The 17,619-nt window shown below is 43.2% G+C and overlaps 1 protein-coding gene across 1 annotated transcript in view; it reads right to left on the bottom strand.

Moving 5' to 3' along the window:
* Window positions 1-17,619, bottom strand: part of VWA8 (von Willebrand factor A domain containing 8) — a 305,881-nt gene that overhangs the window by 29,767 nt on the left and 258,495 nt on the right. Inside the window, exons 37-39 of the mRNA XM_081815509.1 lie at window positions 16,156-16,264; window positions 12,721-12,877; window positions 6,021-6,129 (exon numbers count right to left, since the gene is read on the bottom strand). Of these exons, the coding sequence (XP_081671635.1) occupies window positions 6,021-6,129; window positions 12,721-12,877; window positions 16,156-16,264 (375 nt within the window). The remainder of the gene's footprint in view (window positions 1-6,020; window positions 6,130-12,720; window positions 12,878-16,155; window positions 16,265-17,619) is intronic.

Genomic DNA, 17,619 nt, shown 5'->3' with positions numbered 1-17,619 from the left:
TGGACTCTGAGAAACAAACTGAGGGTTCTAGAGGGGAGGAGTGGGGGGATGGGTTAGCCCGGTGATGGGTATTAAAGAGGGCACGTACTGCATGGAGCACTGTGTGTTATACGCAAACAATGAATCATGGAACACTACATCAAAAACTAATGATGTAATGTATGGTGATTAACATAACATAATTAAAAAAAAAAAAGAGTAACTGGCATTTTACTGTTCTCCCCAAAATGCAGACGTTCCTTGATGTGGCTGTTTCCACCTTTCCTTTCCCTTTGCTCTGTACCCTCACCTTAGTCAACACACCTTTTCTCTTGGCTTGGGCAGTTGCTCTACACAGATGACCTTAAGAACGCAGACACAGGTATGTCTACAGATATGCAACCTATCCGGTCCTAACCTTGCCCCCGAACTCCAGAGCCACCTCTTAAAATCTTCAAATATCATGCTTGACATTTTTATGTAGGTGTCCCAGGAGTGACAAAACATGGTAACATCCAAACCAAACATTTGCTTTCTCCACAAGCCTCTCCTCCTCTTGGCTTCCCTATTGCTGTTCTCTAGGGCTTGAAAACCTCACCATTCCCCTCACTTCATATTCAATCAGTCACTGTCTTCCCGTCCTACCTCCAAACTGTCTCATCCTTTCCATTTTCACTTCCATTACCCTGGCTCGGGTTCTTATCACTTCTTACCTGGATACCGAAAGTAATTTTAATGACTTGATTTCCGGGTTTCCCCACCTCTCTCTTATCTGATACTTTCTCTCTCCATGGTTATGAAGCCTCCTAAAGAAAATACAACTATACGACTCCCTTTCTCAGTCACGTTCACACTCCTCACTGATTATGGAATACAGTTAGCATGGTGTTCAAGGCCCTTGGGGGTTCACCTTCCCCTCTTTTTTTCTCCTACTACCCACTGCCCCCAGCTTCATCCCCAAACTCTGAACTCTTGTCCTTCTGGACTGTTTGTTGTTCTCCAAACATCCTTGTATTCAAGGCTTCTTCCTCTGCTCACAGGTTCCTTCTGTCTAGACCAGAGCTATGCAAACTGCCTTTGGTGAGTAAACACCTGCTACTGGTCCATGATGAAATAAGTTACAGAAGTGAACAGTAAGCATTTAAAAACTGGTATGGCAATATGACAAAGTGCTTTTTGTTTTCTGAATCGAATATTAAATAATACAGGTTTGTATCTTGTATGTTCATTTTTATATCTTTTTTTCAGTAATTCATTTCTATTTTATTTTATAAAAACATTAGCTCATGGTCAATGAAAAAAACCTGGCTTCTCTCCACAGGCTGCAGAAGCTCTGGTCAAGACGATCCTTCCATCCCCATCCTTAGCAAGAGTTACCAATTGAAACCATGCTCATCCTTCATGGTCCAGCTCAAATGGCACTTCCTCTGAGTTTTCCCTAACTGCACAGCCTAGAAACTGCTCACACATTTGTCTACATAACACGGTACTTGATTTAAAATACCACTGTGGCATTTACCATATTGTGTCTTCTACTACAACTACACATGTATCTTCTTTCCTAAGTTAGTCTTTGAAGGAAAGAAATCTTAGGCAAAAGAGATACTCAACAAATGTCTACTGGATGAAATACAGTTATTATAAATTAAATAAAAGGAATGGGGAAATGCTTTCCATTCTTTACATATGAATAAAGTGGGTGCTCAGAATAAAGTCTAAATTCCTTGCTGGGCACCTACCTGCCTCTTAGCCCCAAGTCCTTGTGTGCATTTTACGCTGAGTGGAATACTGCTCACACTGGAGATCAGCCCTCAGCTCACCCCTGAGACCGCACAGTGTCATGCCTTTGTCTATGCCATGTTCTCTGCTGGGGCATTGGTTTCACTTTCCTTTAACTGGTGAATACTCGTGTATCCTTCAAGAGCCAGCTCATGTATATCCTTTCCTGAAAAATCTATCCTAGAATCCCTTTCCTCTGGCTTCCACCGCATTCTATGCATCTGTCTTCCTAGACACCTACCATACTCAACTGAAATGATCTGTTTGGGTGCCCGTCTTTCCCACTCCTCAAATGTATAGCCTTCTTGAGGACAGGGACAGTATCCCATGAATCTCTGTGCCCTCAGTGCCCAAGCACGTCACACATCAATGTTCAAAAACACTGTTTATCTCAGCCTAAGCTCATTTCGAATTACTCAAGGAAAAAAAAAAAGAACATAATTATTGGTTCATGGAGATATCATGCTAGCCAAAGCAATCAGAGAAAGGCTAATTTAGTTTAGCCTGAGAATGAAATTACTGACTGTAGATCAGCAAAATGCTGGAGAGAAGATATGATTACAATCAGTGGCTTTTTGTGGAACGGATATTTTCTTTTGTCAGGGAATGCAGGAATCATTCAGATTCTGAACCAAGTATAATTGAAGTTATGACACTCTATTCTAATAAGAAAATTTTTGCTATTGATTCATAAAAGGTCCAATAACCAGGACCCTACGATATCCCATATAGGATCCAGTCAAGAAGCAAAGGAAGGTCACCGGTGATGGTTATCTTAACTGGGAAGGCCAGGAGTTGCAACGGACGCATGTGTTGAAGCAGATATTAACAGGAGTGACAACAACATTCCCTTTCTTCACATCTCAGCCCTGCCGCCTGGAATCAGTGCGTGGGTTTGAAGCTGTACTTTGAGAAGTCATCTCAAATGATGATTTGCTAGTTCCTGGCCAGACGTTCTGCTGTTCACCAAGGAAACACCCATGGTTACTGGGATTACACAGCAACCTCAACACAGCTGGGAGCTATTAGTCAATCAGAGCCACGCAGGACTGGCAGACGGTGGCGAAAGGGGGACCAAACAAAGCCTTCTTGTTTTGGTTACAATCTAAAGACTCATATTCCACTGGAGGCCCTGTCTATCCTTGGCCAGTAGCTGTTTTTAACTAGCACTATCTGTCTACGTGGAGGACTAGAAGGCCCACCTGAGAATAACACTTCTGCGGATTTGAGGGAAACACTTGAAAATGCTATGTTGGCATCTGGATAATGATGCAAAATGCTTTACGAGTATATGTGAGAATGATTCTTCTTATAGAATTGTAGAGCTGGCAGCGGATAACAGACGCCTAATAGGTAACAGGGACCTGAGCTTCAGGCTCAGATGCCCGCTTCACTAGCCACATGACCCAGGCCAAGTCACATCATCTTTCTACTCTTCAGTTCCCTCAGTACAAAGTGGGAACAAAATAGCTACATTTCAGAAGACTGTGAAGATGGGTTACATGCCTCGGCTTCCTTATCTATCAAATGTAGAAAATAGTTCTTACTGGTTATCATAAGGGATTCACCAGCACAATGAATGAATGTAAACTATGTGACTGGGTGTCTGGCTTGCAGTCCAGGCTGACGAATATTAGCAAAAACTAGGGAAGTAATGATGAAACAAATTCTTCCGCAGGGGCGCCTGGGTGGCTCAGTCATTGAGAGTCTGCCTTCGGCTCAGGTCATGATCCCAGGGTCCTGGGATCGAGCCGCACATCGGGCTCCCTGCTTGGCAGGGGGCCTGCTTCTCCGTCTCCCACTCCCCCTGCTTGTGTTCCCTCTCTCGCTTGTGTCTCTGTCAAATAAATAAAATATTAAAAAAAAAATTCTTCCGCAGAGAATGCTACGTGCTAGGCATTGTTTAAACGGTTTGAATGTATCATCTGAGTCAATCTGCATAACTGCCCTATTATCTGTCATTGCATTTTACAGAACCCGGGCTGTCTGGCTCCAGAGCTGGTGCTATTAGTCACTAAACGATGCTGATGACAATGATGATGATGGAAGAGATCATGATAATGGTGCTGATAACGTAAGGCATCTAGTAGAATGTCTGGCACATGGCAATTGCTCAGTAAATGCTTGCTATTATTAAAATGCTTGCATATTTGGAGAGATGGTAGCTCTATATCCGTTTTAGGTTCTCCTCCAAGGATTACAACATTTTTATTCCCTTTCTTATATCTTAAAACTCTTTCTTGCTATTATTTAAGCCTAGTTTCTCTTTTTCAGATTTCCAGGGAAGAAGAGAAAACGTCCTTGAAATAATGAGTTACTCTATTTGAGGATATCTAGAAAGTTATTAACCCCGATCCCCTTATGGTTTTTATATAGGTGCCAATTTCTTGTTTTCCATCGTGTTTGTTTCTTTTCTTTGAGCCCTTCACAGTTTTCTTTCACATCTCTCTTTGAGGATGGAAAGCAAAACTGGACACTGTTTCTGATACTGGTCGCATCACTGTGGGCTTTAGCAGAAGTCATTCCTTAATGGTAACCTTAACTCTAACCCAGGCTTAACGGGTGTCCTACTTGAAGAAGTCACAGTAGTAGGTCTACCTTTTCTTCCTTTGGCTGATCTGGTGAACATAGTATCATTTATCTTAAAGGGCTGATGTGAGGATTAAATGTGGTGATGTTTATAAAAGTAACTAAAGCCTGGTGCCCAATGAACACCAATCAAGACATGAACTAATACCAGATGAGGATTCTCATTCCTTCAATTAAAAATGTGTTCTCACATTCCTCTCTGGTACTGCCAATAATCTAATGGCCTATTTGTACACAGGGTAACACTCAATGTTGTCTGCATGTAATCATGGAAACCAGGGCCAGATTGTGATCTGGTCTCTGTGATTTTTTTAAAAAAGATTTATTTATTATTTATTTGAGAGAGAGAGAGAAGAGAGAGGGAGAATCTCAAGCAGATGCCCCGTTGAGTGTGGAGCCTGGTATGGGACTGGATCTCAAGACCCTGAGATCATGACCTGAGCCGAAATCAAGAGCTGGACGCTCAACTGACTGAGCCACCCAGGCACCCCAAGGTCTCTGTGGTTTTGATGGCCTTCTCCTTTGCCACCGTCCCCTACCACACACAGGCTCTTCTCAGTCCCACTGAACAACCTGCACTTGTACATCTTGTGTCCTATGTCTGGAACGCCCTGACTCCTCAACCATCTGGAAAGTCCTCAGCATCTTTCAAGTGTGAACTCAAGCATTACATTCTCCACGAAGCCCTTCTTCGTTCATTCCGTAGCATTGTGCACATACTTCTCTATAGAATCTAAGAAGTCATCTGCCTATTTGTCTTTGAGTTCCTTCTTTGAGGGCAGGGGCTGCATTTTATTTTTCTATCCCTAATGTCTGGAGTGCATCAAGAACTTAAGAAATGAATGACTGACTAAAGCACTCATTCTTCAGTCTTAGCATGAGCACTGCCTCTCATCACCCTTATCTCCTGTGAACCACTTTGGCTCTTTTTCACCTTTTGCCTTGCCCTGGAGATCACCCAGAAGTTGCCCTCAATGCCCAGGGTGATAAGCACTGGTAAAGTGAGTGTCTTTACTGGAAAAAAGTAAAGTGAGTGTCTTTACTGGAAAAAAATCCAATCATTCCATGTTACTTTGTTCACACAATTTGCCTATCGATTTTTTTTTTTTTTAAGCAAATTCTCCAAATAGCAGATCTTTGTTTGGGAAATACCGAAGCATCTTAATCCACATTTTAAGGGGCAAGAGAAGTATTAACTGCTTCTGAGACAACCACGGTCTAAAACTGAAAAATGGCAGGCAAAGCAGGGGCAGGGGGAACATAGGAGGAGACGCCAGGAGACCCAGAGAATGCACAGTCTGGATGACCCAAAATGCTCTTCTGTCTCTATAGTCCATGACAGTAAAATGATTTGTAGGAAGAGAATTCTATCTGTGAATTTCTAGTTAAGGTGGGATGCTCATAGATCTTATATGAGGAAATCAGGAAATCTAGTGTCTTCTAGGGTTACTGGTCAAATTATTGCTTCCTGGACAGGATAGGTGGGGTCAAATATTCTTCCTTGGGGAACTCACCTGAGAAGGCCATGGAGCGATCCACAGTCTTACTCAAACATTTTGGCATTAATATTTTCTGACTGGCTTAATAGGGTTTGGATAACTTTCTCTAATAGTTCTGGGATGGGTCCAACTTTGGGCCCAGATTATTTTCTTAGTCCACTGTTGGAGGATTACCTGTAAATTATCCAGGATGACTCGGAGTGAGTGCACCTGCCGTCGAACAGCACCTGAGAACCTTTCATACGTTGCGGCATCATACTCACTCATTTGGATCTCCTTTAACCTGAAACCAGAAGGGGTAGAAAAGATAATAGCTGAAATCCTGTACATGTGGTCTTTTACTTCCATTCATCTGCTGCTAGAACTCTAGCAAGGTCCTTGGTAACTGAGGTTGCCTTGGAGGAGAAAAGGCAAGAAGTAATGTCTCCAGCTAGGAGTTTCAAAGGAAGAAGATGTCTAGCGGTGGGCTGGTACATGGTGAACAAGGAGCCTTCTAGAACAAACAAAACAAACTGAACCAATCAAACAAAAAGCCCTGATGTATAGTATTTGCTGATTTCTACAGTGTAAATAGTCCCCTCGTGATCAATTCCAAGCTACTAACAGTAAGATCACCGAGCACTGACTTGGAAAGAAAGGTGCACAGTTGGCCCTCATGAACCCGTGAGTCAGCTCTAGAGCAAACTGTTGCCATATCCCAAAGACCTGTCACGATGTTGGCAGCTGGTCAGTTCACGGGGCAGGTTCCTAGAAGAGTTCTGTGGGCTGCTTTCAGAGACCAAGGGCAGGTATTTGGTTGACTAACATTAACAGCTCAGGCCCAAAGAATGTAATTTAATGTGTTGCTTTGTAGGATACAAGAGTTTTCTGAAGTTGCTGTGTGCTTTTAACAGGATGATTGTGTTTTCATATGATTGTGGCTTCGAAGTCCTTTCCTGCTAGTGCAGTGCTCCTTTTGATCGTTCTTCCTCATTAGCTTCCACTGCAGCCCCACCAGTGTACTTAGAGACCCCTGAACACGGCACAACCCCACCTCTCAGAGCTCCTGCCTGGGCTGCTCCCCCTCCAGGAACTTCCCTTCTCTGCCTCTTTGCCTGTAACTCCCACTTTCTCTTCAAGAGTCAAATCAATGAGGACCACCTCGAGGAAGCCTACACTGATCCCAGGTCTGTCTTCTTTGCTCTCAGAGCACGTTGTGCTTCTCACTATCAGAGCATTTCCTCCCCCTGCTATGCCCATCGGCTGCCTGTCTCCCCAACTAGGCTCCTTTATGAGAAGGATTGAGTCTCATTGTTATGTGTACAGTGCCCAGCATGGTACCCGGCACTTAATAGATGCTCAAAATGGAATGAAATGAATGACTGAAATAAAAATAAGACTCAGGATTATTTAAAATGCAGTATCTTAAACCAGTCATAAGGAGAAGGTTCATTCACTGAGTGAGGCTCTCTTGGGTTTTACAGGGTTGTATCCATAATATACTAACTTGATCAAGTGTTTCTGTAAGTTTCGATAAATGTAAAGGCGCTCATCCTCAGATAGGCACTAATGAATGTACATCAGCAGAGCCTAGCAATAACAGCACAGTCTTCTAAACTGCTGTGCGCACACACGCATGCATGTATGGGTGTGTGCGGTGTTGGGAGGTATGGATCCCAGATCCATAGCTGAAACTCTTATCTCAAATACAGATTTATCTTCTTGGGAACAGAAACCCCAAATGCTGAATGACAGTGAATGGTCTCTATTCCTCCATGTCAGGCCAAGCGCCGGGGAGAATCCAGCCAACACAGGGCAGAATGTTGGGAGGCTTGTCAGAATCACATAACGTTAGGCCCACACTGCCAGGGGCAGATCTGCAATTCCTGCCCTGCCACCTGCAGGGGTTGGCTAATACCAACTCAGCTGTCAAGATTCCGCTTGAAGTCTTGCTTGATCCCTCCAGTAAAACTGATCATTCCCATTCATGAATCTTCTGTAGATATCTACTATGAAACCTCTGCACATTATGGCTTTCGCTAGAAATGTCTATTTCCCTCTATCACAGTGCTTTTCAAACTTTATTTTCCACACAAGGAAATATGCTTTACACTGAGATCCAGTACACAAAACACATATGCACGTGTGTTTGTATAAATTAAACCAAAAATTCAATGAAACATACATTTACTACATATGATTTACTACATGGATATTTTCTCTTCTATTCCTCTGGGAGAAGAAGTAGTTTTATTTTTTCTTTGAATCTCCAGTACCTACCACAATGCCTGGCACATGGTAGCACTCAATAAACACTGTTAGATAACACTTTGAAAACACTGACTATCAAAAGGTAAACAATAGCTGCATGGTGTTTCCCAAGGTGACATGCCAAGGGGCCCTTCTAAATCTAATTTACTCTCTGTTCTGAAGAACAGCTAGGAATACGTGCACAGGACTTGACCTCCCAACAATACCTCGTATGTTTGGTTTTGGCAATCTCCTAAACCTCTCTATAAATTTTCATTAGATTAAGTTATGTCTCAAGTATCAAGGCTGACAGAAGCTGGGCACCATGAATATTGCAGGATATGCTACTTCCTCCCTTCATACACAGGAAGCTAATATGCTCTTTTCCAAAGAAGGGGGATTAGTACTTTTCCAAAGGGAGGTTAGAAAAAAAAATGTGGATACAGCTTGTCCTTAGCAGGAGGAAAAATACATACACGCACGGGCACACACACGCATCAAGAAAGGAATCAGGCAGTTGGTAGGTCACCTTGGGCAGACTGGTCTTTGTAGTGAGATCAGAATCAGCTCCATTTATAAGGCTACTTCTGGCACGATCGTATTGCACCCAAAAACACACCACATGCTGTTTTAATTATGAAGAAATCTGGAAACCATATTCCAGGTTGTGTCAGCTTTCAGAAAGATCACCTACAAGGTGTTCAAAGCTGATAAATTCTGAAAGATGAAGACTGACGCAGGGAATGGGGAAAGAAAATAGGAAATTTTAGCCTTTGGATCAGATAAGCTTCCTGGTGCTAATACTCTCAAAGCCCACAAGACTAGCTGGAAATATGTCTTTTTGCTGCTTTAACCCTGATCAAAACTGCAGGGCACAGCTGCTTCACATCCTAGTAATCTATGTGGACTAACTGCATTTTGTTGGCACAGTATACTTTTAAAGGGTGTATTTATTGTTATGTAAGAGTCTGGGAATTTTGGTTCTCATTTTACTTTTCTTATAGGTCAGGCTTAAATATTATAATTTTGGACCAGTTATGAGGAAAACAAACCTAAGCTGAGATCTACTGTGTAAGACTGATTCGTTTTACAAATGCTAGTAGGTATACCCTCCATTAGCTGACGCCTGCCTCGAACGCCCTTTTATTTATTTATTTACTTTTAAAGATTTTATTTATTTGACACAGAGAGAGCAAGAGCGAGCGAGAGAGAGAGAGAGCAAGCACAAGCAGGGGGAATGGCAGGCAGGGGAGAAGCAGCTCCCCACTGGGCAAGGAGCCCAATGCGGGGCTCGATCCCAGAACCCTGGGATCATGACCTGAGCTAAAGGCATCGGATTAACCGACTGAGCCACCGAGGCGCCCCTCGAACACCCTTTTAGGCATGGAAAATACCTCACCATCAATCTCATTCATGTTTTATTGGTTTAATGTTTCTGTCCTGCTTTCTGCATGTCTTATGCTTGTCTACCTCTGTTAGTCTTCCCGAATCAATCCTTTTTTTCAAAGTTTTAATTTAAATTCCAGTTAATTAATATACAGTGTAATATTAGTTTCACGTGTAAAGTATCAACCAATTCTTGATGTATAGAAAGAGGTACAGAACTGGAATTCAGATACAAATGAATGCTAACTAGAGGCTATTTTGATGATGACAAGAGCCTACCAGTAGTATTAGGCTCTTTAAGGCAATACGGGGGACCTCCAGGCTGATGGATGGGTCTGGCTGTCACTCTGGTTTCAGCCAGTTTCTTTTTTTTTTTTTAAGTTTTTATTTTAATTCCAGTTAGTTAACATACAGTGTTATATTAGTTCTGGGTATACAATATATATTGATTTAACACTTCCATACATCACCTGGTGCTCATCACAGCAAGTGCCCTCCTTAATCCACATCACTCATTTCACCCATCCCCCCACCCAGTCTGGTTTAGCCAGTTTCTGAACTAAGTATCAGCCAGACTCTGAATAAAGCATTGGTATTCATGTGTGCATTATTCATTCCACACGTGTGTATGAGTGTTTGCCATGCACTGGGTTCTGGGATAGGTGCTGGGATGTATTAGAGAACAAAATCCCCTGCCCTCAAGGGACTAAAAGTCAGTGGAGAAGCAATCAACTCTTCATACAAATAATAATACAGTGGGAAAGAGTGATAAGAAGTGTGGAGAAAAGGTAGAGGACACTATAAAGCATAAATGGAGGGACTTGACCTCATTCTACATATGCTGAGAGTTGCAAAATAGCTTTAAAACAAACTATTTGATGATAGTGAAGAATTATTACTTTTTAAAGATACGATAGTTGAATTGTATGTTTTTTAATTTTTTAAAGGGTTCTTATCTTTCAGAGATATACTCTGAAATATTTACAGTGAAAAGATAGGACATCTTGGATTAGTTTCAAAACAACGTAGGGATGGAGACTGGGAGTGGAGCCAAATTTTTCTTCTTGAAGCTGGGAGAACAGGTCCATAGGGTTCTCTCTCTGCTTCTCCCTCTTTTTATTTATGTTTGAAAAATTTCATAATAGGGCGCCTGGGTGGCTCAATTAAGCATCTGCCTCCGGCTCACGTCATGATCTCAGGGTCTTGGGATCAAGCCCCGCATTGGGCTCCCTGCTCAGCGGGGAGTCTGCTTCTCCCTCTCCCTCTACTGCTCCCCCTGCTTGCTCTCTCTCTCTCTTATAAATAAACTCTTTAAAAAGTTTCATAATAAAAAGTTAAAGAGAATCTTCAGCAGTACTAAATTGGATACTCACCAAATAGGAGTTATTTACTACATGAAAGTAGAAAGCACCCTCTTTGCTGTGTTTTGCTATGCCCTGATTTTCTCAGAATTTCCATGTGTTTTTATTTCTTCCCCTCTTTTTTCATACTCTTGCTCATTTCCTGTCTTTCAACCACCTTATGGTCTTCTCTTTTACTTGGACTAGATTCTTCTCTGCAGTAATTAGCAGAGGTGTATGGTTTTCTTACTCCCTTCCCCATTTCTTCCCTTTCCTCTCCCACAGACACTAAATTTAGTTGCCTTATTATCACAAATGCTCCTTGACTTCTTTCCCCTGCACGGTGGTGGTGAACAGAACCAGGTCTCTTACCCCTATTATGGAAATCAGAGAAGGGGTTGCATACTCGTACCCAAGCACTTCTGAAAGGTCTTTCTGCCTCCCCACGAACTATGTGTGTCAAAGCACGCTATTTGTCCACTTGTGCAAAAACTGAGACCACTCTGAGCATGGCAACCTAGGAACTCAGTAGTCGGGGAGGGGAGAATGAGGCGTATCTCATGTTTGGGTTCTTTTCCTAAGTGGATGTTTCGTTGTTTATATGGAAGGTTGAGCAGTCTTTGAATCCTAACAAGATCTTTCATACAGCATTCCTCCCACCTTTTTTGGAGAAGGTGAAACTGCTTTCATTTCTAACATAGTTATCTGTCCCCTAACTTCTTTGAGAGGAGGAAGAGAGGCAAGTCACCTATCTCCATGCAAGCCAATTTGGTCACAGTGAGGATAAATACATTGTTCCAGGGCTCCTGGGAAGTCAGCAGAATGGCTAGGAGGGACACTTTTGCCTTATTTACCTGCTGGGGACATGAGGCTCCTACTGCTCACAGGCTTTCCTGAGGGTGTGGCAGGAGGGGCCTGCATTCTTGTCCCTATTGTTCTGTGCTGTTTACTTGCAGGATGTGTAAGCACAGCGTGTAATGTAATACCAGATGTTCTACGTGGGAGGAACTTCATAACTCACACACACACACACACACACACACACAAGCGTGCTTTTTTCTAACGGCACCCAGCCCCTTCCATTGAGCACAACAATGTAAAGCTGCCTCCCAAATCACTACCAATTCCCTCACTCCTAAAGGAGGTACTGCCGGTCCTTTGGTATTTTTGGCTTTTAGCTAAAGAACACATGTGGATGTCTAGTGAAAGCATCATGTGGATTCTTATTTTTTAGATGGTTCCAATCAAAGTGGCCCAGATGGGTTCCGGATCATCTAAAAGCCACAGGCTCGCTGGCCTGGATTTCAAGGCCTCCACACACTGGCAGGGACTCCACATTCAACCTCCCTCCCCACCCACCCAGCTGGTACCCTTTCTGCTGGATGGGCAAGCTGGCTCTCTCCGCCACAGACACTGTGCTCATCCTGCTCATTTAGGTTTCCCCTCCTGGAAGATCCAAACCCTGGCTGAGCTCAGGCCCTACCTCACTGACTTATCCTTGTCTACACCAGCAGGAGGCATGGCTTCCGTACCATGACTGCAGCACTTAAGGAGTGTGTGTGAGTGTGTGAGTCTGAGTGTGCGTATGCGTGTTTACGGGTCCTGTCCCCACACCCATCTACAAGATTCCTGAGGGCAGGAAGGGAACACTGCCTAGAGTTTTCTAAATTCCCTTTGGGGCCTAGGAATGGATGTGGACGGAGTGATTTGAACTTCAATTTCTCTTAAGAGCGGTCTCTTTGGTTTTCGCTTCTAATGGGCTCAGTTCCTTTTTCTACTCAGCCACGTGTGATCAATGCATTGAACTGACTGCATCAAGCAGAGAACGAGGCCTTATATTCCCTGGGCTGTCTCTGCTGGGGAGGTGGGCGCTATGGGTCTCAGTTTGTGCTGTGCCAGGTGAGTGGTGACCCACTCACCGTTGCTGAAAGGCCTTCTGGCCCATCTCTCTGGCAGCTCTCTTCACCTCCTCGGGAACCGCGTCCTTCTCAGCCTCCGACACCTGGTACACAGTATGGCCTGCGTCCAGCCGGTATGGACCTCCTTTGCCGCCCAGACCTGCGGTGTCTCTTCCTCCTGGAAGGAAACCGTGAAAATCCAGGTGGTAAGTCTGATCCAGGCCGCAAGACAAAAGTCAGATCATGGCTTAAAAGCCATCCCGTGAAGCATGTTAACTGTACCTAATTAGTAATTAAATATTCAAATGACCTTCTTCTGGAAACAAAGGGTACCCCCCTGTTTAGGTGCCTTTTCTCTTCTCCATCCGCCAAAGTTTACCCATATTCCAAGGGTCAGTCCAAATCCCAGGACACCTCATCTGATAACTCTACCTCATAGGGATCACTCCTGGCCACTATTTACTACCCTTTAATATTTATTTTTTTCTTTTCTCACCAACCATATGATGGGTGGGATTATATCTTATATATTTTTATACCTTTGTACCTATAAGAGTGGCTTGAACTCCATGGATAACTTGGTACATATTTGTTAATTAAATGAGCAACACTCCTCGTCCCTCACATGTTACCTTATTTTTCCCTAAAATAAGAGAAAGACAGAGAGGATAGAGGATACAGTCAGCTTTGGGTACTGTCAGTTTCAGAACAGTTTTTCCAATATAAACCCAAGTCTGCATGCTTATAAGTGTACACTGTGCAATACTGCGTAAACTGTTTATGTTGTAAATATAAATTAAATGCCTGGAAGACCAGGTGAGGACCTTGGCTAGCTAGAGAAAGCTTGCCTTATCTCAATACATTCAAATTATTTTAAAATACTGTGTTGACCCCCAAAATACATATATTGGCTAGATTTGGCCCCGAGGCTACCAGTTTATTACCTCTTCTTTATAATGATTAAAATACTAGCAATCAGTTTCTTTCATTCATGCATACATAACTTGGGCACTTAGAAGAGAACTCAACATCGGAGAGAAAGTATCGTATCATATCATATCGTATACTAGTGTTATATAGCAGAGCATCGTACAGTTAAACTGGACTGCGTGAGTTTGCATCCTGCTCCCATACACTATGTGTGTGTCCTTGAAGGAAGTTCCTGAACTTCTCTGTGTCTCAGTCTCCTCAGCTGTAAAATGGAGATACTAATATGATTTACTTCTTGGCACTGTCATGAGGCTATGATGCTTAGAACAGTATCTGGTGCAAAATAAGAACTACCATGATTATTTAGACAACTTCCGGTCACAGAATGAGAATGAGGTCATTTCTAAGTTGCATAAAGTGGAAATTTTGAAAGCTTTTAGGTTTTGGTTAAATGATGTTACATTTATCTTTTCTCCCTTGGAGCCTTAATTGGTGTAATAAACTAAAAGTAAAACTCAGTATGCACTGCTTCCCTTACCAGGGTCCAGGCAGGTCACTTCCTTTTGGGAAATACCACGAGAACAACCTATTAATGATCATATGTTTACCCTTCGATTTGAGCACATCTGATTTCACTCTTATTTAGAAATTGGGGGTGGAAAACTCCTTCTTAGACATGTGTGATTCCTGGCTCTCACTCAGGGACAGCCTGGAGGCAAAGAGGACCAGGAACTGGACAATGACAATGAGCTCCAGAGGCAGAAAAGCTGTTTCTGTGACCAGATTCCCTTCCTATAGGAAGTTCTTCTTAGGCATGGGTGGGTCACAGATTCAAGTGGAACACTTCCTGGGTGCTGAGGTAACATCAGTCTTGGTGAAGAGGAAAGTACCCACAACTGTTCAGAGGCTGGTATGAGCGAGGCTCAGCATGAGTCACAGGAACCCTCGGGAAGGTTGCACCAGGGTGAAGAGGGCATGAGCGGGGAGCTCTTCATGACCTCTGCTTCTGAGAGCCTTTAATTTGTACTACTTAGGGCGCCTGGGTGGCTCAGATGGTTAAGCGTCTGCCTTTGGCTCAGGTCATGATCCCAGAGTCCTGGGATCGAGCCCCACATCCGGCTGCTGACTCAGCTGGGAGCCTGCTTCTCCCTCTCCCTCTCCCCCTGCTCGTGCTCTCTCTCTCTCTCTGTCTCAATGAATAAATAAAAAAAAAATCTTAATTTGTACTACTTAAATGAAAATGCTGGTCAGAGGTTCTAGACTTCAGGGCATAATCTTGAAGCTAATCCTGGACACCCTAAATCAGCTCCGAAGATATGGGAGAACACGCAAGGGAGGTGCTCTGATGATGAAAGAGGGATCAAGTGACTTGGGTCAGACTAAGTTCCACATAGAGAATTCTGAGGGAGAATGACAGACATAAAAAGAATTTGAAGTAAAAAAGATTCGATAGAAAAATAAAGGCCGAGGGAAACAAAAACATCGTCTTCAGTCTGGACAGAGGTGAGCTAGTAGATTCAAATGGAATAAAAAGTGAGAATCTCCGCTCCAGAGTAGTCCACCGCTGGGAAAAACCTACATCTGGCCAACTCGTTCCACAATGCATTCCATATGGATTAAATCTTGCTGGTTTGACACTAATTTCAAGATCAAAGGACATTTCTAAAAATATGCTTTCTTTAAAGCTGATGCTTGATGAATAAACAGAATAGGCAAGAAGTCTCCAGGCCTATTTGATAGCACATTGTCTCAGCACAGAAACCCATTTCCTCCCGAGGCTGTCAAGGCCAAGAGGCACACAGCGTCCTCGGGGAAGGTGAAGCACGGAGCCCGTACCAGAGCGGCTCATGGCCGAGATACGATCAGACAGTGCCCACACAGTCTGGCCCTATTCCTGCAGCCCAGCAGATGTGTGTGCCCCAGCGGCCGCAGGAAAGAGGAAGACAGCAGTCATGGGAACAATGCTCCTGTCAGGCAGCCAAGAGGAAGGAATGGACCAGAGCCATCAGTTCAAACTGCAGCCCACTCTCTTATCTCAAAACCCTGCATCCTCAACATACTCAGATGGGGAAGGCAAAGCCCATTTCTCTTCCAAGTCGGCTGGTCAAGAAAGAATTTACGATAGATTCCTGGCGTGATCCCAATTTAAAAGAAGGGCTTAACTTTTTTAACGAACACATTCTTCAGACCAGGTCGTGTGCTCAGCACTTTATAATCACAAGTTCATGTAATCCACACCACAACCTTGTCAGGCAGCTAATATTTTCCCCTTTTCCTGATGTGGAAATGCTGGGAGTGTCAGAACTGTCTTTGGTCCCAGGGTGGCAGAGTCTGTGGGACTCCAAATGCCAGTTTTTCCATGTCTTGACGTCATGCCGGGACGCAGGGCAAAAGTACAGAACAGCTGACTAACGGGGGAGGCAGAGAAGGCAAGTGGTCCCTGAGCCTTCTCAGGGGGGTGTGTGGTTTCCGCAGGCTCGGGAAGTCTCGGGACGCTCGACCCAGGAGGATGCCCGTGCTACCAACCTGTTCCGCCAGCCCACGTATTGCCGCCCACATGGGGCATGTTCTTTGGGTCCTCCTTCCCGTGTTTGGGGGAGCTCACGTCTTCACCGCTGTCTCTGTTGACTGTAATCTACAAATGAAGAATTGAGACATTATCACTCTCTCATGACCAACACCAGAAACTGCAGGACAGAAAGAAGAATTCTTTTCTCCTAAATCCTTAAGGTATCTTATAACCTCAGGCCACAGGACACAACAGATGCTGTTAGTGTCTGGCAAAGAATTTTATCAGAGTTAACATCCATTTGGTTGGGAAGGAGACATTTAATTTTTTTTAAAAATTCCTTAAAAAGAAAAGAAACTAGACTGAGTTACAGTTTCAGAATTTTCCTGGTGCAGATCCTGCCTCAAGCGTTTACACAAGGAACACCACCTACCAGAAGCAGGGAGAGTGGATCTCACCAGAGACCGACACTCTCTAAACAGTTTAAAAGGATCACTGCCTGGCTGTTCCAGCTGAGTAACAGCAGATATACATCTACCTATTTAATTTTTGAAGAAATCCCAGTCTTCTGAGAAATACTTTGTATAAAATAGATGGAAAAGAAAAATAGAAAATGTATCTATGTATGCTTCAGTGACAAAGTTATACACACAGACACGAAAGACTGCTTATTTATTTTCCGGACCCTCTCTAATTTTATTATGGTATTTTGTAGCTTTCCTAATTCAGCTTTATTTTAAAACTGGAGTTACCGTTCCTGCAATGGCAAACAGAATAAGCTGCATTTTAGCCCTCCTCTGTGAAAGCCTGTGGCTCACTGGTCCCTAATTTCATTCAGCACAGATTCACCAAAATGACTGGTAATCACCCAAGAATTCCAATCCTACTAAGTTAGTTCAGTAGATATCATTCCACAATAAAAAGAACTCAAAGCAGTCCCACTTCATGAATCCTATGAGCCGGCTGTCAAATGTAATGATTTTCAGGGCAGACCAGATCAAATATCCATTTATTTGTCCAGTAAGACTTATAGATGATGTACTGGGAGGACATCATACGAAGTACCACGGGGCCTACGAAAGCCATAGAGGATTGGTCACTGCTCTCTAACTGCTGAGGGTAGAGCAGGGCGCTTGCAGATGGACCAGAAGCCAGATGCCAGATCAGTTTTTAGAGCTGACCCACTCCTTGTTAGTGCCTGGACTTCATTCTGGATGTTGGATTAATGAAGGTAGGCAAGTAATTTGCAGTCTTTGCAAATAAAATGGCTATTAAGAATGAATTCAACAATAAAAAAAAGAAATAAAAAATAAAAAAATAAAAAACATTTTTATTTTTCAAAAAAAAAAAAAAAAGAATGAATTCAACATACAAACCAATATCCCTGATGAACATGGATGCAAAAATTCTCACCAAAATACTAGCCAATAGGATCCAACAGTACATTAAAAGGATTATTCACCATGACCAAGTGGGATTTA

The sequence above is a fragment of the Leptonychotes weddellii genome, chromosome 3, assembly GCF_054177405.1.
Source record: "Leptonychotes weddellii isolate Sample4059 chromosome 3, ASM5417740v2, whole genome shotgun sequence".
Lineage (NCBI taxonomy): Eukaryota > Metazoa > Chordata > Mammalia > Carnivora > Phocidae > Leptonychotes > Leptonychotes weddellii.
The sequence above is the reverse complement of the archived record's forward strand: the minus strand, read 5'-3'. Positions and strand labels throughout refer to the sequence as shown.